Source organism: Oryctolagus cuniculus, chromosome 16, assembly GCF_051225735.1.
Source record: "Oryctolagus cuniculus isolate XC-2025 breed Fujian yellow rabbit chromosome 16, ASM5122573v1, whole genome shotgun sequence".
Lineage (NCBI taxonomy): Eukaryota > Metazoa > Chordata > Mammalia > Lagomorpha > Leporidae > Oryctolagus > Oryctolagus cuniculus.
Window position 1 is genome coordinate 63,908,980 of NC_142882.1, and position 25,835 is coordinate 63,934,814.

The 25,835-nt window shown below is 41.4% G+C and overlaps 1 protein-coding gene across 14 annotated transcripts in view; it reads right to left on the reverse strand.

Moving 5' to 3' along the window:
• The window catches only part of ELMO1 (engulfment and cell motility 1), a 574,098-nt gene that overhangs the window by 164,816 nt on the left and 383,447 nt on the right, over positions 1-25,835 (reverse strand). For all 14 annotated transcript variants that reach the window (XM_070059729.2, XM_089316113.1, XM_002713762.6 and 11 more), the window contains one exon: positions 8,801-8,937. In XM_070059729.2, coding sequence (XP_069915830.1) covers positions 8,801-8,937 — 137 coding nt within the window. The remainder of the gene's footprint in view (positions 1-8,800; positions 8,938-25,835) is intronic.

The window sequence follows — 25,835 nt, forward strand, 5'->3', positions numbered from 1 at the left end:
GAAGACACAGCAAACCTCAATAGACCAATGGCCAAGATGGAAATTGAATCAGACCCTCACAACAAAGAAAAGCCCAGGACTTGATGGATTCACTGCTGAATTCTTCCAGACATTCAAAGATGAGCTAACTTCAATATTGCCCAAGCTATTCAAAATAATTGAAAGGGAGGGAATCCTCTCAAACTCTTTCTATGAAGCCAGCATCACCTTAATTTCTAAACCTAAAAAAGATGTAACAGGGAAAGAGAACTACAGACCAATTTCCCTGATGAACATAGACACAAAAATCCTCAATAAAATATAAGCCAATCAAATCCAACAACATATCAGAAACTCATTCACTGGGATCAAGTTGGATTTATTCCTGATATTCAGGGATGGTTCAACATTCACAAATCAATATGATACATCACATTAATAAACTGAAGAAAAAAAAACATTTGATTATCTCAATAGATGCAGAGAAATCACTTGATAAAATACAACACTCTTTCATGATGAAAACTTTAAGCAAATTGGGTACAGAAGGAACATTCCTCAACACAATCAAGACAATTTATGACAAATCCATGGCCCTAGCATCCTGGGGAAAAGTTAGAATTCTCACTGAGATCCAGAACCAGACAAAGATATCCATTCTCACCATGGCTATTTATATATTCCTGGAAGTTTTAGCCAGAGCCATTAGGCAAGAAAAAGAAATCAAAAGGATACAAATTGGGCCAGCACCGTGGCTCAATAGGCTAATTCTCCACCTAGCGGTGCTGGCACACCAGGTTCTAGTCCCGGTTGGGGTGCTGGATTCTTTCCCAGTTGCACCTCTTCCAGGCCAGCTCTCTGCTGTGGCCTGGGAGTGCAGTGGAGGATGGCCCAAGTGCTTGGGCCCTGCACCCCACTGGAGACCAGGAGAAGCACCTGGCTCCTGCCTTCGGATCAGTGTGGTGCGCCGGCCGCAGCGCGCCAGCTGTGGTGGCCATTGGAGGGTGAACCAACGGCAAAAGGAAGACCTTTCTCTCTGTCTGTCTCTCACTGTCCACTCTGCCTGTTAAAAAAAATTTAAAAAAAAAAAGATACAAATTGAGAAGGAGGAAGTCAAACTACCCCTATTTCAGATGACATGATTCTATATATAGAGGATCCAAAAGACTTCACTAAGAGACTATTGGAACTCATAGAAGAGTTTGGCAAAGTGGCAGGATATCAAATCAACACACAAAAATCAATAGCCTTCATATACACAGACAACCCCATGGCCTAGAAAGAACTTCTAAGATAAATTCATTCACAAAAGGTAAAAAAAAATCAAATACCTTGGAATCCATTTATCCAAGGATGTCAACAATCTATACAATGAAAATTACAAAACATTAAAGAAATAAATAGAAGAAGACACACAAAAAAGGAAAAATCTTCCATGTTCATGGATTGGAAGAATCAATATCATCAAAATGTCCATACTATCTGAAGCAATTTTCAGACTCAATGTGATCCCAATCAAAATACCAAGGACGTTCTTCTCAAATATATAGAAAAAAATGATGCTGAAATTCAAATGAAAATACAGGAGACCCCGAATAGCTAAAGCAATCTTATCCAAAAACCAAAGCCGGAGGCATCACAATATCATATTTTAAGACATACTACAGTTATAATCAAAATAGCCTGGTACTGGCACAAAAACAGACTTGAAGATCAGTGGAACAGAATAGAAATGCCAGAAATCAACCCATGCATCTACAACCAACTGATCTCTGACAAAGGAGATAAAATCAATCCCTGGAGCAAGGACAGTCTCTTCAACAAATACTGCTGGGAAAACTAGATCTCCACACGTGGAAGTATAAAGCAAGATCCCTACCTTACACCTTACACAAAAATTCACTCAAAGTGGGTTGAAGACCTAAATCTATGACCTGATACCATCAAATTACTAGAGAACATTGGAGAAAACCTGCAAGACATTGGCACTGACAACGAGTTCTTAGAAAAGTCCCCAGAAGCGCAGGCAATCAAATCCAAAATTGACAAATTGGATTACAGCAAATTGAGAAGCTACTGCACTGCAAAAGAAATACTCAGCATAGAAAGAGGTAACAGAAAGAATGGTAAAATTATCTGCAAACTATGCAGATAAAGGATTAATAACCAGAATATATAAAGAGGTCAAGAAACTCAACAACAACAAAACAAACAACTCAGTCAAGAAATGGGCAAACGACTTAAACAGGCATTTTTCAAAAGAGGAAATCCATATGGCCAGTAGACACATGAAAAAATTCTCAGGATCACTAGCCATCAGGGAAACACAAATCAAAACCACAATGAGGTTTCACCTCACCCCTGTTAGAATGGCTTTCATATAGAAATCAACAAACAACCAATACTGGTGTGTATGTGGGAAAAAAGGTATCCTAATCCACTTTTGGTGGGAATGTGCATTGGTACAGCCACTGTGGAAGACAGTATGGAGATTCCTCAGAAATATGAATATAGATCTACCATATGACTCATCCATCCAACTCGTGGGAATTTACCCAGGGGAAATAAAATCAGCATATGAAAGAGTTAGCTGTACCTCAATGTTTATTGCAGCTCAATTCACAACAGCTAAGGTATGGAATCAACCCAAATGCCCACCAGCTGAAGACTGGATAAAGAAATTAATGAGATATATACACCATGGAATGCTACACAGAGGTTAAAAAAATGAAATCCTGTCATTTGCAACAAAATGGACGAAATTGGAAAACATACTTAGTGAAAGAAGCCAGTCCCAAAAGGACAAATACCAAATGTTCTTCCTGATCTATGATAACTAATAGAGCATCTAAAAGGTAATCTATTGAAGTTAAATTAACACTTCAAGATGCAATGACTTTGAAGAGCCCTTGTCTCAACTGTTGAGGAAGTTTTTTTTCATACAATTTGTTGAATTCTTTACTTAGTATCAAGTTATGCATATGTATATAAAGTTAATTGAAAATAGATCTTAGGAAAAAATAAGAATGGGAATAGTAGAGGGAGGAGGAAGAGAGTGGGAGTGTGGGTTGGAGGGCAGGTACAGTGGGAAGAATCATTGTATTCCTAAAGTTGTATTTATGAAAAGCATTAAGTTTGTATTCTTTAAATAAAAGATTTCTGGAGAAAAAATAAAATATATTTGCCTTCCTCAAAAAAAATTTTTTTAGCAAATCACTGTCTTGGTCTTCCTGCTGTCCTAGACACTGTAACTAACAGTGAAGTGAAACACAGGAGATGTACCTTAATGGCAATCCAGTAGAATGTGGCAAATTCCATCAAAAAAGGGTAGCACTACCTTAAATGAATAGCTTAGCAGCATAAATTCTGGCCTAACACCATTTGCTACCCATTCAATGAGAAACATCAAAAGAAAAAAAAATCTATACAATGCATTCCCTTCTAGGGGAGGTTTCTGCCCAGTGACAAATCCAAGGACCTTTGTGCAATAGGAGAAGCCGTTTGAATAAACACTTGCTAACGGCCTAGACAGCTGAAAAATGGATAACCTCATCATATGACATTAGGGCTCTTTAAAAGACTTCGCCTCTACTTAAATATTCATGTTTCAATTAAAACATACACCTACTTTATTAGCCACACCAGGCCCAGTTCAGATCGATAACAGCAACACTAGATGGAATTCTAATGAAGATAAACAGCCCTGAGTTCCCCCAGCTTCCCCTGGGCACTGACGCACAAAGCTTCCTTTCACAACTTGCTCTGAGATATTTTACAGTCACCTGCCTCATGCAAATGAGGAGATTCATGTTTATTCATGGTGAGAGTTACAGACCACCTTTCATTCCCTAGGCCAGCTCCGCTAACCAACAGAGCGCCGTCTGCACCACTGTGGAGTTGGGCTCGCCCAGGAAGGGGACTCCTGAATAGATAATTGCCCCTGACAAGCACGCACAGAAAGTCAGTAAGCTGAAAGCAGTGAGGAGAGTGAAGATGTTCCCTGGTTTTACTCCCGTGCTCGCTGCCTTTAAGGTTCCTAGCAGTTTCTTTTGCATACCATACCACAATCCACTAGATGCGACTAGTGGGCGGCTATTTGTTATGGAGAAATCTTCCAGGGGCTTTCTCAGGATGATTCCTTCTGACCTGCTCTTTCCAGTTCTTCCTCATTGAGATTTTCTCTCATTGACTCCGATGAAGCTCAGGGCCTGGCCAGAGGCAGCTGCGGCTTTGTTTAATGGGCCTGGGTTCTCTCATGCACAGCCTCTGCGATTTTGAAGGCTGTTTTCTCATCTGAGAGCCTGAGGTTTTAACTTCTACTGTGTGTGCTTAGCTTAATACAATGCTGGATGTTTCAAAACAGTGCTTTTACTAGAGTGACCACATTGTTCCAATCATTAGTTTCTTCCATTTTGGTAACTTGAAAGTGTGGCTTATGACACTGATTTTGAGATCATCTAAATAGTGCCAACACTATGAATAAATACAAAAATAGGCTCAGTCATCCTTGTAGAGGTTTGGACAACTAAGTAATTGTTGGGGAGGCCTTAATTCTCTACAGCCACTAAGGACATGAGCATGGTGGGACCTGCTGATGTTCAGGCTGATCCTATAACATGTCACATGGGAAACTAAATTACCCAATACACTTGTTTGAAAGAAGACCCTGCCAAAATCCATGAAATTTTCAGCTGAAAGTCCATTTGTTTGCCAACGTTAAATGGGTTATTAATTCAGTTCAGAATTTAACGCGGGGTTCAGAGCTTCACTTTTCTTTTTCCTTTTTAACATAATGGCCCAAAAAATGTCTTCTTTTGAAAAGGGCAATTTACTCATCTTTCACAGGCAGGATTTATCTTATTAAATCCAAAAAGAACACTTTATAGCGCATTCGACATTTACCTCTTCAAGCATCTTCACACTTATTACTTCAACTTAATATCACGCCGTTCTAAGAGAGGGCAATGAGATACTAGGATTCATTTATTTTTTCACTTTAAAATTTGCAGGCACAGAGCTCTTGAGGGGCACTGTGAGGATTAGCACTTGGGTCTTAGAAGCCACCAGCATACTCGCTACTCCTTCAATGCACTCAATTTGCCCTGGTTGGTGATCTGTGTCACATGTGTCAACTGATGACAGTCCTCGTCACACAAAACACCTTCAGTGATCAACCTACCTTAAAGTGCCCCTCTCCCCCCATGATTTGATTGGCCTGTGGTTCAACTGTGCACTGGAATAACAAGGTTTTCAAAACCCATTCAGGTGATTCTAATGTACAGCCAAAATTATGAAACACTGCTACAAACAAATATATATTTTGATGAGTACATTCTTGTTAGAATGTTTAAAGTGAAGCAGTCAGCCACAAACACTTTAAGTGAGATTCCCACACCTGAAATATTCAAATCACTTGCATCCTTTTTCCTACCCTGCTCAAAAATGAGGGCTTCAAAGAAATGATTATGGGGCCACTTGTGTGCCGAGGTAACCAGCTGCAGTTTAGCACTTCTCTAATACCCATAAAAATGAATAATGCATGCTCTAAAATATTGGTAATAAAAGGCAAAAACATAGAATGCAAACTCAATGGCCTGAATCAATGGATTATTTTGCAGACTGCTATATTGAGAAACTGAAAGAAAGTACTTTTCAAAAGCATAAATATTTTAATCACTCTCCAATTCTACTTCTCTTATATAAATAAAAAAACATCCCATCTGCTGCTTTCCAAGCCCAGAAAAGCAGAGGACAGCTGCTTTTCCAAACATTCTCTCCAGCACTGGCATTAACTACCAAGCAGTAGCTAGCTCTAAACTGGTGTCCCAAGCAAGAGAGACTGCAGAAGATATTTCTGCCTCTGATACAATTCAGCATAGTTTGTCACACAAATCAAAATTTTGAATTGAAGGGCACTGTTTCCCCAGTGAGGAGACAAAGGCGGCAGATAGCTGAGCCCTTTCTGTCGAGCCCAGGGTTTCGGGTTGAACAATGCTTCTGCCTTCCATGTTCCGTTCAAAGTGGTGAAAGCCTGCGACAGTGTCCAAGAAATTCAAAAGAAACTATGCTGCACGTTAAGCTCTTTTAAAATATTTCTGCATTCAAATTTTGGACAGTCTTAGGGAACAAGAAAAAACATGAAACCTACCAGTAATTCCAAACCTACATTTGTTCTTAAATTCAATCTCCTCAGCTACCAAGTTAATAACAAGAAGAAAAGTGAACTGATTGCAATTTCAGCTCTTCTCTCTTCTCCAACGTATTATCAGGTAAAGCAGAGCAGTGGCTGATAGATGGGAGGCAGGAAAAAAATCAGAAAGTCAGTCTTTCCACTGAGCCAGAGGCTCTCACAGAGGTGCCGCCTTGGGAAAGGTTGGTGGAGGCAGAACAGGGACATAAAAGAACAGGGACATAACTTCATCTGTAATTGAGCAGCCACTAGCAGAACTCTGTGACTGGGTTTACATCTACCAGCACAAAGAAGCAACAAACAAAAGGCTTATCTGTCCATGTTTCATTCATTTAAATGGATAGACACCCCTAAAAATCTAATGCAGTTACAAATCAAATATACTCTGTGATGAGCAAAATAATGGTTCCCTCAAGGATGCCCATGTTCCAATCCCCAGAACCAGGGAATATGTTATGTTATCCAGCAAAAGAGAATTGAGGTTGTAGCTGGATTTAAGGTTGCTATCAGCTGCCGTCAAGATAGGGAGATTATAAAGGACTCTCCAGGTTGTTGAAAGTAAAAGAGTTGAAGATCAAGGGGGAATAGGGATTAGAAAAGTGGGAAGGACTGGTCCTGCAGTTGCTGCCTTTGAAAGTGGACAAATACGGTATGAGCCAAAGAATGCAGGAAGCCTATAAAGACTGGAAACAACTAGGAAACTGACTTGCTCCGTGGGCTTCCAGAAAGAAACACAGCTTTTCCTACTCCTTGACCTTAGCCTACTTAAACCTATTTTGGCTCTCGAACTCTGGAACTGTATTATAATATATTTGTATGCTCTAAGCTGCCGAGTTTGTGGTAGTTTGTCAGAGCAGCAATAGGAAATGATTACACATGTGATAAGTGTGTCAATCAGATACACTCTTCTGGCCACAAAAGCAATCAGAAGAAAAGGCAAACATAGCAAAAATATTTAGTGGAGAAAATTAAAAGTCTTGGTTCTTCCCTTTCCTGAACCATGAATGATATCTGCTCTTGACCCAAGCCCAAACACATGGTCGTCAGTGAGGTAGGTCCCCTTCTCCTGCAGAGCAGGTGTGCAGGCACACAGAGCTGAGGACAGCGTTGCGTTCCCACTGCAGTACGGGAAGACTACTGATTTAGCTCGTCTCTTTCTTTTGACTTTATTCTACAGAGGCCTCACTGCTCCTCCTTCCCTCTCCCCCAAGGATGATTTAAACCTGAATTACAACGTCTCTCATAATCAAGTGAAGTGCACTCAGGAGGTCGCAGTTAGAAACACAAGGGGATGCATGGGCTGCTCTCTTCCACTCTCCTTGAATCAAGCCTTGCCTCAGGGACAGCTGCTCAGTTGTAGTGGCGTCCAGATCAGTGCTGTCCAGGGAGGAGCCCTGCGGGAGCCGATTTCTATGTATTCCATAGATGACCCAAGATGCAAAGGGAAAAGTCACCGCATTGAATGACTTGTCTGTCCCAACAGCAGGTGAGATCACCATGCTGGGGCAGATGGTCAGGATTGAATCTGTTTGAAGCCTGGGTTCTTCCCTTGGTTTTCTTTCTTTTTGACTGGTATTGGTTCAAGATGGCATAAACCAGAAATACCGGAAAAGAAAGGAGAGATGTGAATTCAGAGAGAAGACAACAGGAAGACAGAGACTGATATGAACATTAAGCGTAGCTGGAATTCAATTATTATGTGATGCATGATGCAAGAGTTCACAAAGACCCCCTGCATGACTTTGAGCCTAAACTCTTAGACTCTTACAGTTGACATCATCCCTTGGCACCAGATGAATGGACACTGGTGATGGGCCATACATTGTATAGCACAATAATATAATTAAAGGCCAAAATACACCTGTACCAACCATAAGGCCAGTGGTTATTAGCCATGGCATTATTGTTAATTAGACCCTTATTGAAGGATAAAGATTTTATTTATCTCTAAAAGTATGGACAGCGTTTCTACTTTCTTAGAGTCAGGCAATACACTTCTCTCTCAACATTCACACACGAATGGAAATAAAGTCCCTGCTTACAAGAAAGTACAATATAGAAAACCAAAGAGCACTTCAGTTCAAAGAATCAAATGCTTACTTTACATATAACTTGCCCAGTTCCCTGAAGGACATGTTTCATTTTAATAAAAATTATTGTGACACAGCACAGGGCAGATTCTCTCAACACATCCATAATCTGTAAAGAAATCACTGAGATAGAGCAGTCCTCCTGATCTCATTTGCTCCATGCCAGACTTCTGCACAGGTGGAGAGAGCAACTTTCCCAACAGATCTTGCATTACTGAGAAGTCCCAAATTAATGTTATGAAAGAAAAAAGTTCATCTTGACATTTCCCCCCATAAAAGGTCTCTGCCGATGTTTCTGGCTTACACAAAATGAACAGAGCTGTTCCAAGGTTATCCCTAGAGAGGGGAGAGCATCCCCACCACTATAGTTTCAAGTCTACACAGGTACTTCTCTCTCTACTCTCAAAGCAACCTAAAATTATAGTCTTCCTCATTCCCCCACCTTGTGAGCCACCTCCTACACATAGCAGAGGCCTGTGGATAATGCATCTTTCATGACCCAGGAAGCTCCTGGCCCCATCTCACACCTACAAGACTCTACCTTATTGAAGTCTTCCGAGGTAGCCCTCATTTCCTTCCAGGTCTTGTTCAGAAGCTGGATACAGATGCAGAAAAACTCCTCAAAGGATCTGTCGTGGGTGAAGAACATCGGGTGGAAGTCGTTGCACGTCTCACTAGCTGGAGGAAAGAGAAGGCAAATACGACAGCAAGTTTTACAACAGGAAAATAGGGGGACACTACCACATGTGGGTCTCCAAGGAGAGACAATGGGAAGCATTTTTAGCTTAAGCAATGATGGAGAAAAGGAATTTTGAAAAAGCAACCAAAGGATGGCCCAATACAACTTAGAAGCTTAAGATCAGATGCTCAGACCTACCCTTGGGCACACATTTTGGCAGAAAAAAAAGCTCCCAAACCATCCCAAGACAAGAGCCTACTTGGCTTTGTTCTGTAGTCACTGAATAGAAGCCCAAATCTGCCTTCCTGACCTTACAGAGCTTTTTCAAACTGCCTTGCCAGGCACAGCTCCTCCGTCACTTGCAATCTTCCCTTAACAGAATAGCTGAAAGAGTATAGGCTTTCCTGAATATACAGTTAATTGCACCATTCAGAATAGCATCATGGTTATTTCTCCAGGGTGCTCTTTTCTTTCTTACAGCAGTAAGCAGGGGACATTTGTGATCATTAGCCATCTGATCCCATTGACCATTTGTTTTATGTTCCCAGGCACAGATGGCTGGAGGTCAAAGCAACCCAATTGGCCACTGGTCCAGTCCTGGGCCAAACCATGAAATCAGACAAGATTAACATTGAGTCTTCCCATTGCAATCTTTCTCTGGTCAGACACAACGCTCTGGGCTCTATGTCCAGACACCCCTCTTCTCCTCTGAGCAGTGCCAGGACCAGCACCTCTGCTTGTCCCCTCATCCCATCTGTCAAGGTTAGATTTTTGAAGCCCTTCTACATACATGACGTTTCATTTGACCTTCAAAATGTCTCTTACTACTTACGCCTTATGGATGAGGACATTGTGGAGTCAAGAAACTAGTTTTTGTGACCTCCTAAAACTCACAGCTGATATTGTGGTACAGCAAATTAAGCCACTGCTTTCAACACCTGCATCCCATATAGGAGTGCCAGTTAGAGTCCAGTTCGCTCATTTCCAACCCATTTTCCCATTGATGCACCTGGGAAGGCAGTGGAAACTGACCCAAGTGTTTGGTTTTCATGTGGGAGACCAGGATGGAGTTCCTGGCTCCTGGCTTCAGTGTTGCCCAGATCTGGCTATTGTGGCTATTTGAGGAATAAACCGGAAGAAGGAAGTATGCTCACTGGAGCACTTTTGCCTCCCCTCCCCTCCCACTGTCACTCTGCCTTTCAAATAGGTAAATCTCAAAAAAGCATATAAACGTATACAGTGAAAATTATTTCAGTTTTAATTGGGATCTCTTTCATTAGCCATCAGGGTTCAGAATTTCAGGCCTCAGAAGTCCAGGAGAGGGGTGGGGGTGTGGGGGACAGGAGAGATTTTCTGGTCTTGGAGAGAGCCCTGGAAAGAGCCTGCCATGTGGATGAGCATTGACTCCACTTAGAGAGAACTGTCTGGTGCAGGCCCTCATTGAGCAAACCTAAAGGGAATATGTTCTGCTCTGGCAAAGTTGCAAGGAAACATACACAAACCTCTTCTGTCTTCAACCTGTGCAAATACTGTGAATTCCAGACTTCTGAACAGCTGAAAATAACAAAGTGGTGTGTGCTTGTACACTTGGCCCTTCTGAAGAAGGCAAACCAATTGGAAGATTCGGGAATGCCATTTTCTTCCAGAGAATGTATTGGGATAGTCTAGCAGCAAAGCACAGTCATGTAAGAAAAGAAAGGGTCTAGGAAAAGATTTGCATTCAAGCCCTGCTCACGCCAACCAGAGTCAAGTCAGTTCATATTCCTGAGCCTAGATTTTCTTAACTAAAAGAATGGAAATGAAGTTTCCTCTGCCTTCTCCTGAGGCTTCAGAGAGGATCAGATGTGCAATTCACAGGAAAGCACTTTGGAAAGGATAAAAGTTAACACAAATATGGCAAGAGGGGATGGCAACGATAGTGCATGTTGTAGCAGCACACTGTTTCCAGGAACATGGCTGTTCTTTGATTTTCCCCTAATTCTTAGTCAAGTCTGTTCACATCCCAGCAATTAGAAGCAAGAACACAGAAGTCACCCCAACCCAGCCTGCATTTCTGGCAAAGAGGCAGCCAAAGTGAAGTTTTGACCTGAGAGGCAAAGCTATTTAAGGAAGTTGGAACATAAATACAGGCAAGTTGTGCTGTTTGCTGCTTTGGGCAATAAGCTGTCAGTCTCACTTTCATAAGCACTGAAGCCAATGAAATTTACAACTCTGCAGAAGCACCTCAGAATGCTATTGCCATCCAAGACCTCATTATTAATCACATTATCACAGGATCATTTTGGGACCTGGTATGATTCTACGTGTACTTTATGCCCTAGTTAAAGCTTTTATGGGATTGCTGGAGCCGAGATAGTCAGACAAAACTGAGACCTGTAAGTCCCACTGTTGCTTGGGTGCAGAGGGTAGGAAATGACATCATTCCTAATAAGCAGCCTTTGTTGGATCTCTTATTGCACCAAGGGCTCTAGGCATTATCACTGCAGCAACGCTGGGAGGTAGGCATTCTGGGTACCTTCATTTTGCATATGAGGAAGGTGAAACTTGGAGAAATGAAGCCTTTCGTCATAAGCTTTTTAAGGTGGCCTCAAGTGAGCATTTGAAACCCACAGTTTAGCTGACCCAGCAAGCTTCCTGCTGTCACTGACATCAAGAGCCCAGGGCATTTTCTTGCAGTTGCTGCTTTGCAAATTAATTTCTCCACCCACTCTCCTTTATCTACCAAATTCTTCCTCAACAGAAATGCAGATCATGACCAGCAGTCCAAGAGGGCTCACAGCCAGCACCTACTGATGAGCCACCTGGCCATGTAATAGAAGCACCAAAGCCAGCAATGCCACTGCCACCAGTCAACGGCCAGGAGTGGGATGTCAGGATTTCTGCATTATTACAGCACACACGTGAAGATCTAAACTCCTTATTTAAAAAGACGAGAAACAAGAGACTGAGAAACGTTAGATGACTTGTCAGAGGTGTCTTGGCTTGCAAGTGGTAGTGTTAGGACGCACTTGAGTGGACTTGGCCCTAAGCCCATTGTTCTGTTGCGCTCTGTTTCCTCATTCTGTGTTTCATTTAACACTGCCTCCACTGCACATTCACCACACAGATCTAAAATGATAGCTTCTCCACTCATAGGAGACATTTATGAAGTAAAATCTTAGGAAGAGCACAACTTTAACTCTTAATGTGTAGGGTATACTAAGAGTCTGGGACTCGTCTGTCCCAGACTTACTCCCAGCACTAATGGTTCAAGTGGAACCAGATTCAAATCACCAGGATTACAGTCCTATTCTGAACTTTATTTTTCCTTTCCCTAAATCTGGGCCAAGTTATCCACTGGACAACTCTAGGATATCCAAGAAAGAGTCCCTTTGGTTCCTAGCTTCTGGTGAACCAACTCTTATCTCCCTCCAGACAGTTTCAACCTCTGCAACACACCAAGTTCGCCTATGTAGTCAGGCATTGCAGAGGGTTCACACTGAATGAATTTATTTGGTTCATTTCAAGAAACAAGAAAGTTGGGTTCCATGATAATAGAATCTTGATTTTGCTCATGAAAACAATGGTCCCTGCTTTAAAAAAAAAAAAAAAAAAAAAAAAAAAACAGGGCCAACTCAGAACCTCTCTTTTAATTAAGAGAAGTCACATACTGAAACCCAGTCAAGGACTGATAGGTAGAAATTACGGGGTAGTTTTCAGGAAAGACCTTTAAGAAGGAACACACTTAGCTGGCTTGACCCTGTTTTGCCTCTGCCTTCCTATTTCTGACTCCTTCACGTTTGGAACACAGGAGTCTAACTGGGGCTCCCATGGCCACTGTGTCAGAATACAAATGAGGGCTGTATCCTAGACAGCTGGAAGGAAACACTGGTGACATGGTGGAGTCATCATGCCAACCTAAAACTGCCCTCCTATGGAATTCTTTGTACATGATTTGTTTAAGTAATTTTTTGAGCTTTCTGTTACAAGACACACAAAATGACTAACACAGAAGCTTAAATTCAAGCAAGTGTACAGATACCACATAAGAGAACACATGCTCAAGATTATTTAAGGTCATAGAAGAAGCAAGAATAAAGACAGTAGGCTACAGTTAGAGACAGATTTGCAATCAAATATCAAATTCTATGTTCCCTGGCATGCTATATAACTTCAGCCAATAAGGCTCCCTGAACCCATTTCCACATCTGTAAAATACATAACCTTGAGCAATTGAGATTATGCACATAACGCACATGTGAAAGGACTTCAGAAAGTTTGTGGAAAAGTAGGAAAAAAAGACAACTTCTTTCTTCTGGTGCAAACTTTTTTTTTTTTTTTAAATCCATGCATAGTTTCTTCATAATACATGTTCCCCTGAACTTTTTGAAGACCCTTCATATTATAAACTCATTAACAGTGGCTATAAGTCACTATACTTTTTTTTTTTTTTCTTTGAGAGGCAGTGTGAAAGAGAAACAGATATTGAATAGAGAGCAATCCCATTTGCTGTTTCAGTCCCCAGATGCCCACAATAGCTGGGACTGGGAGCCGGGAACTCAACTCAGGTCTCCCATATAGGTTGCAGGAATTCACCTACTTGAGCCATCATTGTTGCTTCCCAGGGTGTTCTGCATAAGCAGGAAGCTGGAGCCAGAGCTGGGAACTGAACTCGCATACTCTGATATGGGGTCTGAATCTCCTAATTGGCTTGTTAACCACCAAGCCAAATGCACACCCTTTAGTCACAATTTGCCATCATCAATTTCAGTATACTGTATAACTTCTTAAAAAGACTGTAACAGTTGTAGGAAAGACAGAAGAACCTACTAAATGGCCTTTGGGGTCCTGTACATATGGAGAGGTGGAGTCATCTAATCATTCTGGTTGATTGTGTCAAAAACCTCTGGAAATATTTAGACCCCAGAACTGAAATTCCGCATGGTGAGGGAATACTATGCGCTGATCAGTCTGCTAAGAGCTTTCCTTTTCTGAACTGCTTGGATCTACACGAATAACAGGAGTATCACTACTATTCCTACTTCACAGATGAGAACAATGAGGAACAGTGAAGCTAAGGAACTGGTAGCGTCAGCGCCAGGATCCAAACCCAGAATCTGTCTCCACAACCAATGTTTCCAACCTCCACGTAGAGTGATTGGCTGTCTTCATCCTAGGCTTCTTTAAGACTCCTCCCTTGCAGTCAGGGTTGGGCAAACATCTAATCAAGAACAATGTGGCCCTTGGCATGCCTACGCCAGAAACAATGAAAAGATTTACATATTTGGGATTTATGACTCCATGTTTTAAGCATGCTTTCACACTGGAGGCAAGCATAAAGAACTAAGCATTAAACTTGCAAAGTGGAATTACTTAGCATTGACTGTTAGCGAGCAGGAGGAACATGTGATCTGATCTATTTGCTCCTTTTGTGTTGTAGATATGAGCTGTCAGAAAAGCCAAATGACTTGTTCAAGAGTTCATGATGGAGACAGGCCACAAAGATGCTGGAAACTAGACTGCTGGGGTTCAGATCGTGATTCTACAACCTGCTAGCTGAGTCACATGGCTCGTCATTTCTCTGTCTAATGCTTCAATCTTCTTAGCTGTAAAATGGTGACAAGAGTACAAACTTCATCAGCTAGCTGTGCAAATTAAATGGGAGAGTGCCTTCAAGGGAGGCAGCTCAATGCAAGTGTGGGCTAACAGGATCACCATGTTCATCGTATCAAGTGGACCAGGCCCTGGGCTACACAGTTATAAATGTAAACTTGTGTCATCTTACAAAAATGAACTGAATCTTGAGGACAAAATCCTTAGGTTTAAATAAACAAGCAAAAACATGGAAGATGAGGCCTATACTGCTTTTTAAGGAAAACATCAATACCTACTGAGAAAAAAAAAAAAGAATTTAATTAGCAGGCAATGATTTTATAAATGAAATTTAGAGAGAAGCTTTCAATGAGACAAAAATAGTAAGACATTTTAAAAACCAAATTGTTTTCAAGCATTCTATTTTTAACACAATGAGATTCTGCTGTATAAAAAGGAATTAACTCAATGGTCTTTCAAGTCTGGAACATTAAGATATTTTCAGGGCTGAGGATACAACAGATTCTGTTAATTTGCTGACATCTAATTCATTTATAAGTAGGCTGGCTTTGAAAGCAGCTGTAATGTATACATATGAGGGTACTACAAAAAGTTGAGGAAAAATGCAATTCAAAGGTCAGTTTATTTTGAAGCAAGGATTTTTTAAATCCATACATAATTTTTTCATAGTATGCATTTCCATGATCTTTTTGAAGAGCCCTCATATGCATGGATTTCAACTATTTTGTATCAAAATAAATATATTTTTATTTCCATTTTCCACATTTTTGAATTACCTTTGTATGATTTTTTTAAAGATTTGTTTGTTTATTTGAAAGTCAGAGTTACACAGAGAGAGGAGAAGCGGAGAGAGAGAGAGAGAGAGAGGGAGAGAGAGAGAGAGAGGTTTTCCATCCACTGGTTCACTCCCCAGTTGGCTGCAACAGCCGGAGCTTTGTTGATTTGAAGCCAGGAGCCAGGAGCTTCCTCCGGGTCTCCCACAGGGGTGCAGGGGCCATCTTCTACTGCTTTCCCAGGCCATCGCAGAGAGCTGGATTGGAAGTGGAGCAGCCAGGACCTGAACCAGAGCTCACATGGGATGCCGGCACTGCAAGTGGTGGCTTTACCTGCTAAGCCACAGCACTGGCCACCTTTGTTTGATTTTTGAAAATATTTTATGTTTTCATTTAATAGGCAGAGAGACAGAGACAGAGAAAGGAAGAGAGATTTCATCTGCTGGTTTACTCCCCCCAAATGCCCACAATAGTCAGGCTGGGCTAGGCTGAAGTCAAAGAGGGACTCAATGTAGGTCTCCCACATAGTTTTTAGGGACGCAACCACTTGAGCCATCATTTGCTGTCCCCCAGAGTGTGCTTACATGATGCTGGAATCAGGAATGGAATGGAGAACTCAAACTCAGGCACTCTGATGTGGGATGTAGGCATCCCAAACAGTATCTTACTTCTGGTGCCAAATGTCTGTTTAAAGAATTTTATTTAAAAAAAAATTTTTTTTTATTTGAAAGGCAGAGAGACAGATAGAGATCTCCCATGCACTGGTTCCCTCCCCAGATGTCTGCAATAGCTGGGACTGGGTCAGACTGAAGTTAGGAGACAGGGATGCAATCTAGTCCTCCACGTGCATTACAGGAATCCAGACACTACGCCATTAAGGTATCTGAGGTCTGCATTAATAGGAAGCTGGTGCAAGGACTCAAACCCCAACATTCTGATATAGAATACAGGCATCTCATGCAGTGTTGTTGCTACTAGGGCAAATACCTGCTCACCATGTATGTTTTAAAAATAACAAGAAGGAACCTATGGACTCACATAGTATTTTGCCTGTCAAAGTAGGTGTGTTCCTATTTTCCACGGGCTAATGTGAGGTGAGGCAAGTATTGTCTCTGGCGTCTCAGAGGACAAGAGCTGCTTCCACTTAGCGCAAATAATGGAACATGAGTATGGAGAACAGGTTCTTGAGCTGCCCCATGACAGAGATTATCTAATCTCAGCTCCCTGGGCTCTCGGCTTCTCACTTATAAATGATATGAGCTGACTGATTTCTAAAGTCCCAGCTATGTCTAAAATTCCAACTGTGTCCCCCCACACCCATGCAATGAGTTTTCAACATCTTCATCCCATAAAAAATTACAAAATGTGGAGACTACTTGCACTGAACTTTAGTTCCTAAACTACTGTTTCTTTCACTGTTAGGGTACCCGCACATTTCATTAGGCCTTTAAATCACCAGAATGGCATTTGATGGGCTTAACAAACATTTGATGAGTCAGTATTTACTCTTTTACATTAGAAAATTGTTATTTGTACACCCTTTCAAACCACAATGCCACCTAATGCGTACCATTACCTAAGAATGACGAGATGACACAGGTAAATGCACACGCCATTTTTGTGTTCTCATGGGAATTTTTTAAGACACAGACAAGTTTCAGATGCTGAAAAGGGTCCTTTCTTTGACCCCCGTTATACTGAGAGAGACTTGGAATCCACTTACAAATTACTAGAGGGAGGCAGACTGAGGACACTGGACAAACTGGAATATTTTTCCTATGATATTGAGTTACTGCACTAGTAACCTCTTTGGAAATGGTGGACTTTGAAATAGAGATAAGAAGATCTGACCCACAGGGCATTTTGCTGTAGAAGAAACACAGGAAAGGAACAATCTTACTAGCTTACTAGGAAAATCTTACTAGCTTTCCACAGCACAGACATTCAAATTAGAACTATTTGTGGTTTTAGGGTCAGTCTGGATAATATATTGATGAATTCTCAGAGGACATGTGTATTTATACCTTTGCAGAACAATCATCTTGCTCAACCTAGAAAACTTTTGAGTTTTCTATTTTTAGACCTGGTATTCCTTAACATCTAGATTCTGGAGGGCGGTGCTGCGTGGGAAGAGGTTGAAAGTTCAGAACCTTCTGTGGGCAGAGGAGGTAAAAAGAGGGCAGCAAGGGCACAGAACTGGAAGTTCAGTCCAAACTGAACCTGCCACCCCTGCTATTTCAGGGCATGGGATCAGGGGTTTGAAACCTTCTCAGCTCTCCCAGCTCCTGAAGTTTGGTTTAATCAAACACTAGAGAGTATTTTCTACCTTCTATTATGACTAAAAATAGTATGAAATCCACACTGAAAAGACACAGTAGCTAATCCAATGCTTCACTGTTCACCTTCCCAATGGGCCTTTTTTTTTTTCTTTCTTTTTTTTTTTTGAGAGCATGGAGAGAAGGGAAAAAATTACTGGCTAGTGTCAACGCTGGAAATCAAGACTTGTAGCACTAAAAGACGGCCAATTTAGCAAAAATGGTCTGCGGCCATATCCCAGGCACACAGTGAATGTTAATCATGGAGTAGAGCTTGCGCAGCAAGGCTGGCCCCAGGTGCAAAGTTTGGTATTGCTACCTCATTGCAATGTGACCTGACCACCTTTTAATTCTTCTGGAACTCAATTTTCTCATTAGGAAAAAAAACAAAACAAAACAAAACAAAACAAAACAAAAACAACAAAGTGAAATAACATACAATGCCTTATATCTCCTCAGGTTTCTGCTAGGATTAAACATAAAACATTCATATATTAACAGAGATAAAATGAGCATTCAATAAATGTCAGTTGTTACCAGTTTTAACAACAAAGTAAATATTATCATACTCAGCTAAAATAATGAAATTGGAGTGCTCAACACTATCAAATATAGAGACTTAATACAAAACTACAGCAATTAAGAGAGTGTGGTTTTGTATAAGGATGAGAAAACAGACAATGGAATAAAATGCAGAGCCTAAAGAGACCCACATACACGGTCACTGGACTAAAGAGATACAGCAGTGGAAAGAATGTTAAATAGATTATTCTGGAATAACTGTACATATCTGGACTTCGGTGTGACTGCATCTTTCGGATGGGTGAGAGAGTATGTGTGGGCATTTTCTTTTGTGCATGGGGTGCCAAATCTTACTGAAGAGTACTGAGGAAGCTCATGAAAACGCTTCTAGATTTGACCGGCTGTGTGAAGTCTAGGAAGTGTTGGAATTTTTTTCAGATGATCTCTCTCCTTTCCCTCCACCTCTCTCACTTCCTTCATCTATTTGCTTATAGATGCTTCCTCTGTCCATCAGTGCCTGTGAACATCCAAACATCAGTCCACCCATCTATCCTTGCATATCCTTACATCCATCCATGCATCTATCCAGTAAGGTAGCTAAGAGTAACACCCTCGAGTCAATCTGAGTTTGGATCCTGGCCTTTCTACTTACTGTGTGGCCTTGAGCTCATGAGCAATGACAGATGGGTGATGATGAGAGTGAGGAAGCAGGAAAGCATCAGATTATTCAACATTTTATAGAACACATTGGGGAGACTCAATTCCACCCGAAGTGGGCAGCCATAACAAAGGCCTAAATAGGAGTATGATAATGTGGCAACTTCTCATCTCCTTTCATAACCTTAAATTTTGTACCTTTGTAATGGAATTAAAATAAAAAATGGTGTAGATACTTTTTTCCAAAAAAATCTTTAAGGTTTAACTTGTAGTGAACTCTTATTTACTTAACTTTAGCGTGAAGGTACCAAGTTCCCTAAGAAAGTTTAGAGTGGCATCTCATCTCATGTGATGTTTCACCCAAATAGAATGATACCCAGAAATCCCAATGAATCAAGATTTTTGACATAAGAGCAAGCTAAGTCACCCTTGGGAGCACGCTCACAGTTGAAGAACGCTCTTGCTGGCATGCTCTCTGTTTGCTTTTCTTCCTTTCTGCTCTAACTGAAGCAACCATGACCGTCAGGAAACAAAACATGTACCTAGTGCACTTGCAAAACTGCCACTTCTGGTGCCACTCATGGGTTTACAAAATGGCTCTTACTTGGCCTAATGAGAAAAAAGGAAAAAAATTTTTGGAAAGGAGTATCACCTTTGTGGTATGAATTTGTAGAGCAAAACTGAGTGTGAAGCCCAGTGATCTTGCTAATTCTATTTTACCCAGCCAGTGCCAACACAGTACAGGGAGATGCGATGACTAATTCTATGTATCAACTTTCTGAGTTAAGGGGTCAAGGCTGGTCCATGAGGGTGGCTCTGGGTGAGATGAGCGTTGAATCAGGGGATTTAGCAGATGACTCTCCCCAGTGTGAGAGGGCAGAGTCCAGTCCATTGAGGGCCTGAATAGAACAAAAGTAGGAGGAAGCTGGCCTTAATTTCCTGCCTCCCTGTTGAGCTGGGGCATTTTATCTTCTTTCTTTTTTTGTAAAAATTGACTTATTTATTTTAAAGAGTTACACAGAGAGAGGAGAGGCAGACAGAGAGAGAGAGAGAGGTCCCCCATCTGATGGTTCACACCCCAATTGGTCGCAATGGCCCGAGCTGCGCCAATCCAAAGCCTGGAGCCAGGAGCCAGGAGCCAGGAGCCAGGAGCCAGGAGCTTCTTCCGGGCCTCCGAGGTGGGTGCAGGGGCCCAAGGACTTAGGCCATCTTCCACTGCTTTCCCAGGCTATAGCAGAAAGCTGGATAGGAAGTGGAGCAGCCGGGACTTGAACCGGCACCCGTATGGGATGCCAGCACTGCAGGTCAGGGCGTTAACCTACTGCTGCGCCACAGCACTGGCCCCTGGGACATTTTAACCCTTAGATTGGACTGGGGTTTACAACATCGGCTCCCCTAGTTCTCACAGATTTGGACTTGGATACATGAGCTTTCCTGGGTCTCCAGATTATAGATGGCAGGTTCTTGGACTTCTCAGGCATAAAATAAATCTCACATATATATATCTATTCTATATATGAAATTTATTATATAATATAAAATTATATAATTATTATATTTGATATAAATACAGACATTAAATTATGAGGAATCATATATATAAAATCTCATATGCACACAGGATATTTGAAGAAGCCCATGGAACAATGAAATTAAAAGATATGTGTATTCTTGTGTAAAATTTTTTGAAAAGTGCATAATTTTTTTCAGAATAGTCTTTTTCACAAACATTTGGCAGATCCTTCACATCTATATCTTCAATTGGTTCTGTTTATCTGAAAAAACTCTGACTAGTATTCATACAGGAAAGTAAAAGAGGAAAATTCTCATTGTGTGGTAGATAGTCGAAGACAGCAAAAAGGACAGCATATTCATGAAGTGATTTCTGTATGTCCCTGTTGAAACTTTCTTTATGAGGAAATTTATTCTGAGAAGTGGTTCAGTGAGAGACTGTCATATGGGGAATTAGCATAGATATAAATAACTGTCTGACCACGTGGGATGAGCACTCGAGGGTTAGGCTGGGATAGAGGCAGATTAAGGAGCGGCTGGGATGTGCCTCACTGACCTGATGCTTAGAGTGTTAGCCAGGTTAGGGAACTGGCTAAAATGGGCTAAAAATAAGTAGTCCTTGAGTCCTATACATGCAGATTTACAGTACGAGGACACACCAAGGCTTGCTTACTGCATATGTTTTCCTTGTTGTCAGGAAGCAGTGGATGCCTCCTCTTACAGTGCGCACCTGCAGCTGTGAGGATGACGTCACGTGTGCTAGCAGGGCAGTCAGTACCCTTCACACTGTCACTGAGGCCATGCCTGCCAACCACTGTCTGACATACGAGTGGACCCTAGAGCCAAGCACAATTTCTACCTCTCAGACCAACACCCAGCCCTGACTGCATCCCCACGTGCTTGGCTGTTGCTTTTCCCTCCGTGAGGGGTTCATGGAGCCTTCCTACTGGGTCCAATCCTTTGCTAAAGGCACTGCAGCTCTGCAGCTCTGCCTGACTTCTCTGTGCTTCAACAGACCTCTCACCCTCTCCACCTGTCTGGGTTCCCCCTCCCAGTGAGAAGCCTACAAGAGACAGGCACACTGACTTAGTCATTTCTGTGTTCATTCTGGTCCTCGCGTGTTTTTCCATAAACTCATGGTTATACTCCCTCCCTTGGTTTCCTCCCTCCTGGTGGCACCTGGCACATGGCCCCCTTCTTCACGCTGTCACCATGTCCCCACTTCACACACTGGATGAGGAGTTTCCTTCAACTTCTGTACCACACACAGCACTCCTGCAATGGACCCACGGACACTGTAGAAGGCTCCACACTGCTTAGTCTACTGTCTTAAAATAATCCATGCTTCCAAATGTGGTTCCCTGCCTCTTTCCCCACCGTTCTGAAACTGAGTATGAATGTCCTCTTAAAAGAAGACAGAAGAACGCTGTAAAGGAAGGAACCTTACTACAAAAATTCAACAGAATAATCGGATCATGTTTCCAAAATACAAAGACATAACCCTGCTCTGTGGAGCCACTGCCGACACTGAGTACTGGCAAGGGACTCCCTTCAACACACCCCTCCCGCCTCACCTACACAGCCCCCACGCTGAGCACAACACTGGATCCCACTCAGACCCTGCCATGGTGAGCACGTGACCACAAGGCTGGTAGTGCAGCATCAACAATGTGTTAACCCTGGGTGGTGGGATCAAGGGAGATATGGGAGAGATTAAGGGAATAATCCACTGACAATCATGCTTTTGCCGATGCGGGATTTGAGAGGATAGAGATTCCTATCAGTACAAAAAGAGAGGTGCATTCCTAATACTGTGGCCACAGACAGGCCCCTGAACAGGAAGGAGAGCTCGCTGCTACCCAGGCTCAGGTGGGGATATTTGAGAGGCAGGTGCAGACAGGCCCTCCCTGCTCATGAACGAAACTTCGGACCCCAAGAAGCACAGCCTTGGGCATCAAGATAATAATTTAGGAAAAGGTCAAGCCTCGCACAGGTACTTGACTGAGATTTATCGAGGTGGGGAGAGAGAGAAAGAGAACTAAAGGATACGGCATTAAATATCAAGCCAGGAACAGCTGGCTGGAAAACCTGAAAAGGACATGCTCTGAATGACACGACACTTGGGGAATCTGTCTCAGTAAATAAGAACTGTCCGGAAAGGTGAGTTGTTTGTTCTAGAAAAACTGCCAATCCGATGTACTGGGAACGTCCTTTTAAAGAAATATTTTCTCATGTGATCTTCATAACAATTCACGAAGTTGATGCAGATGTTACCAACCCCATTGTACAGATGAGAAAACTGACGAACAGAGGAGGGAAGAGCTTTCCCACCCATGGAACCAACAGGAGGCGGAGTCAGGCTTTAATACCGGCTTGAGGCAAGAGTCCCTGGTATTTAGTTACCTACTAGAGAAGGATTTCCTTCCACGGGAGGGTTTTAAATCCACCAGTTATTAGTTTCTGGAGTGCTTATTTACTGTGATTTTCTAAAAAAATTAACTCTCCTTTGCTCACTGTTTTCATGAAGCCTTGATTTTGCCAACTAAGTTATTTTCAGTCTGTAATTCTTTTCCAATTTAGCAATGGTATTCATGTGTTCCCGCAGAAATATTACTGTTTTAATGTCTGGAAAATAAATCAACCATTTGTAGAGTCTTAATTTCAGGGAACTTTTATTTGTCCATTGATTTAATAGATCCTCATCTTAATAAGAAAGACACAAAATGTGTCTCCTTTAATGTAAGGCTAATATCCTGAAAGATTAAGAAAGTCAACCTAACCAAAATAACTTCATTTTTTTTTTGTCACACAATTATATAGAGCTTACTACATGACACCAGCCACTGTCATCAGTGCAGTACAATTACTAAATTGTTTAATGCTTATATGATCCTCATAGGGCAGCTTGATTCTTATTTCAGTTTCACAAAACTGAAGCACAGAGAGTCTCAGTGACTTACCCGAGTCACACAGCCAGAGAGAGAGGCAGAGCTGGGATGTGAGTGCAGGAGACATCACCACCGGAGGCTGAGTTCTAACAGGTTCACCTGTAGCCGGTGCACTTGGAGGTCCCTGGCACGGCGGCCTTTTACACAGCTGCCACTGGTGTCCCAATCATTGGGGGACAGGCGCTGTGAACTTACCCAGGTTCACATAACAAGGCCATGGGCCTCTATAATCCTGATGGACCACACAGATCCATAATTTTCCCAGGGATCTCAGATTTTAGAATCCCGCATCAGTAAACAGCCAAATTATATTCCTTAAAAGAAACTCCAGGTCACTGTGCACTTACTCCTCATGTAGGATCTCTGCCCTTAATGTGCTGTACACTGTGATTTAATGCTATAACTAGTACTCAAACAGTATTTTTCACTTTGTGTTTCTATGTGGGTGCAAACTGTTGAAATCTTAATACATACTAAACTGATCTTCTGTATATAAAGAGAATTGAAAATGAATCTTGATGTGAATGGAAGGGGAGAGGGAGTGGGAAAGGGGAGGGTTGCGGGTGGGAGGGAAGTTATGGGGGGGCAAAGCCACTGTAATCCATAAGCTGTACTTTGGAAATTTATATTCATTAAATAAAAGTTAAAAAAAAAAAGAAACTCCAGGCACTCTTATTTCTTTAAAAAATTATGCAAAAACTTCCCAACTCTTTTCTTTATTACATGGCAACTCAAAAACAAAACAAAAATTCCAAAGCTATTTATTTTCTTCATTTTTAGTGTTTTGGTAATTTGGAAAATAAATATGAGTAAAACAAAATGGTATATTCACTAGGCTGTACTCCCAGAATGCATCGGATTGTCTTAAACAGACATCCTAAAAGCGAATCTGGTTTTGAAGTTAATAAAAATTACTTTTACTACAAAGAAGCAATAATAAAATTAGATTTAAATTCTTATTGATTTAATGAGACGATTCTTTCATCCTGCACAGCATTGTAGGCTCATTGCTATTCCAATGAAGGAGACACTGGTTCCTAGACCATCAGAATAGATCCCTATGTACAGTCTGTCTTAGGAATGTGTGTTTGTGAAGAATTCAGTGTTAACATTTGGTTATTTCTTAAATTCTTCTTAATTCTGCAATGGCCATTCTCCACCCTCCAATGCCTGCCTGCTTTGCTGCTTTATAATTACAAATAACCCTGATGCTTCTGTAAAAGCCCTGCATGTCTTTTCATGTCCTTTTTAATCAGTTACAGACTTGGCCTCCAGGTGAATTTGCCCTATACCAAATTCAGCAAAGGTTCTTTGGCTTTAAGTTCCTTGGTAGCCATATTTAAAAAAAAAAAAAAAACCCTCACTGATAAGAGATAATTTTAGATAAAAATACACCTTAATGAAAATGCTAACTAAGGATGAGCTAAAAATAAAATGCCTTTCACCTCAGGAGAAAGATACTGATGAAATTTCTCAAGCCTTCCTTCAGTATTAAGTCAAAGTTAATGCTCTTAGACATTTGCATTCTCATCCCTTGCAGAGTTATTTTGTTTTACGTTTTATCCGTCCATTTTGTTATTAGCTATAAACCACTTTTTTTCTTTCCTCTGACAAATTTCACCTCATTCATTTTATAAAAATTCTCCAATTCTCTAAAAATGGAGAATATTTTTTATTATTACTACTATGGCTTTATTCATTTAAATGACCCAGGAATCAGAATGTACCACAAAACAGGTAAGACAGACATTATAAGGTTTACCAAAAAGTTCATTGGAAAACAGAACAAGAAATGTTTATTTGGGTGCAAAAAGTTTTGAAATCTATGCATAGGTTTTTTTCTTTTCCTTTTTATTTTTTTAAAGATTTTGCTTATTTGAGAGGTAGAGTTGCTTACTGACAGAGGAAGAGACAGAGACAGGTCTTCCATCTGCTGGTTCGCTCCCCAAATGGTACCAACAGCTGCAGCTGGGCTGATTCTAAGCCAGGAGCTTCTTCTGGGTCTCCCACGCAGGTGCAGGGGCCTAAGCACTGGGGCCATCTTCTACTGCTTTCCCAGGCCACAGCAGAGAGCTGGATCGGAAGAGGAGCAGCCGGGACTCGAACTGGCACCCACACGGGATGCCAGCACTGCACACAGAAGGCTTAGCCTACTATGCCACAGCACTGGCCCCAAGTTCTTTTTTTTTTTTTTTTTTTACAATATACAATATACCTTTTCCTCAAACTTTTGGAAGACCTGTAATGTACATGGGCTTCAATGTTTTGTACCACAATTAACTTTTCTTTTTATTCTAATTTCTGTGAAATTTTGAAGTACTCTGGAATATTTGGTGCACGTGTTCTCATGTGAATTCCTCATGCATGTCTTCAAAATTATTTGATAGCCATCAATACCCTCAGAGGGGAAAAATGACATTCCATTAACAATGAGAGAAATGCTGGATCAATTCTTCTCCCCAGTCTCCAGGCTCTTCTTGGTCTCCTTCCTGGGCCTGTTTTCTTATTTTTTCCAGTTTTGTTTTTGTTTGGTTTTTCTTCTACCCTGAGCCCTGAGAAGTCAACTCTTAACTAGACA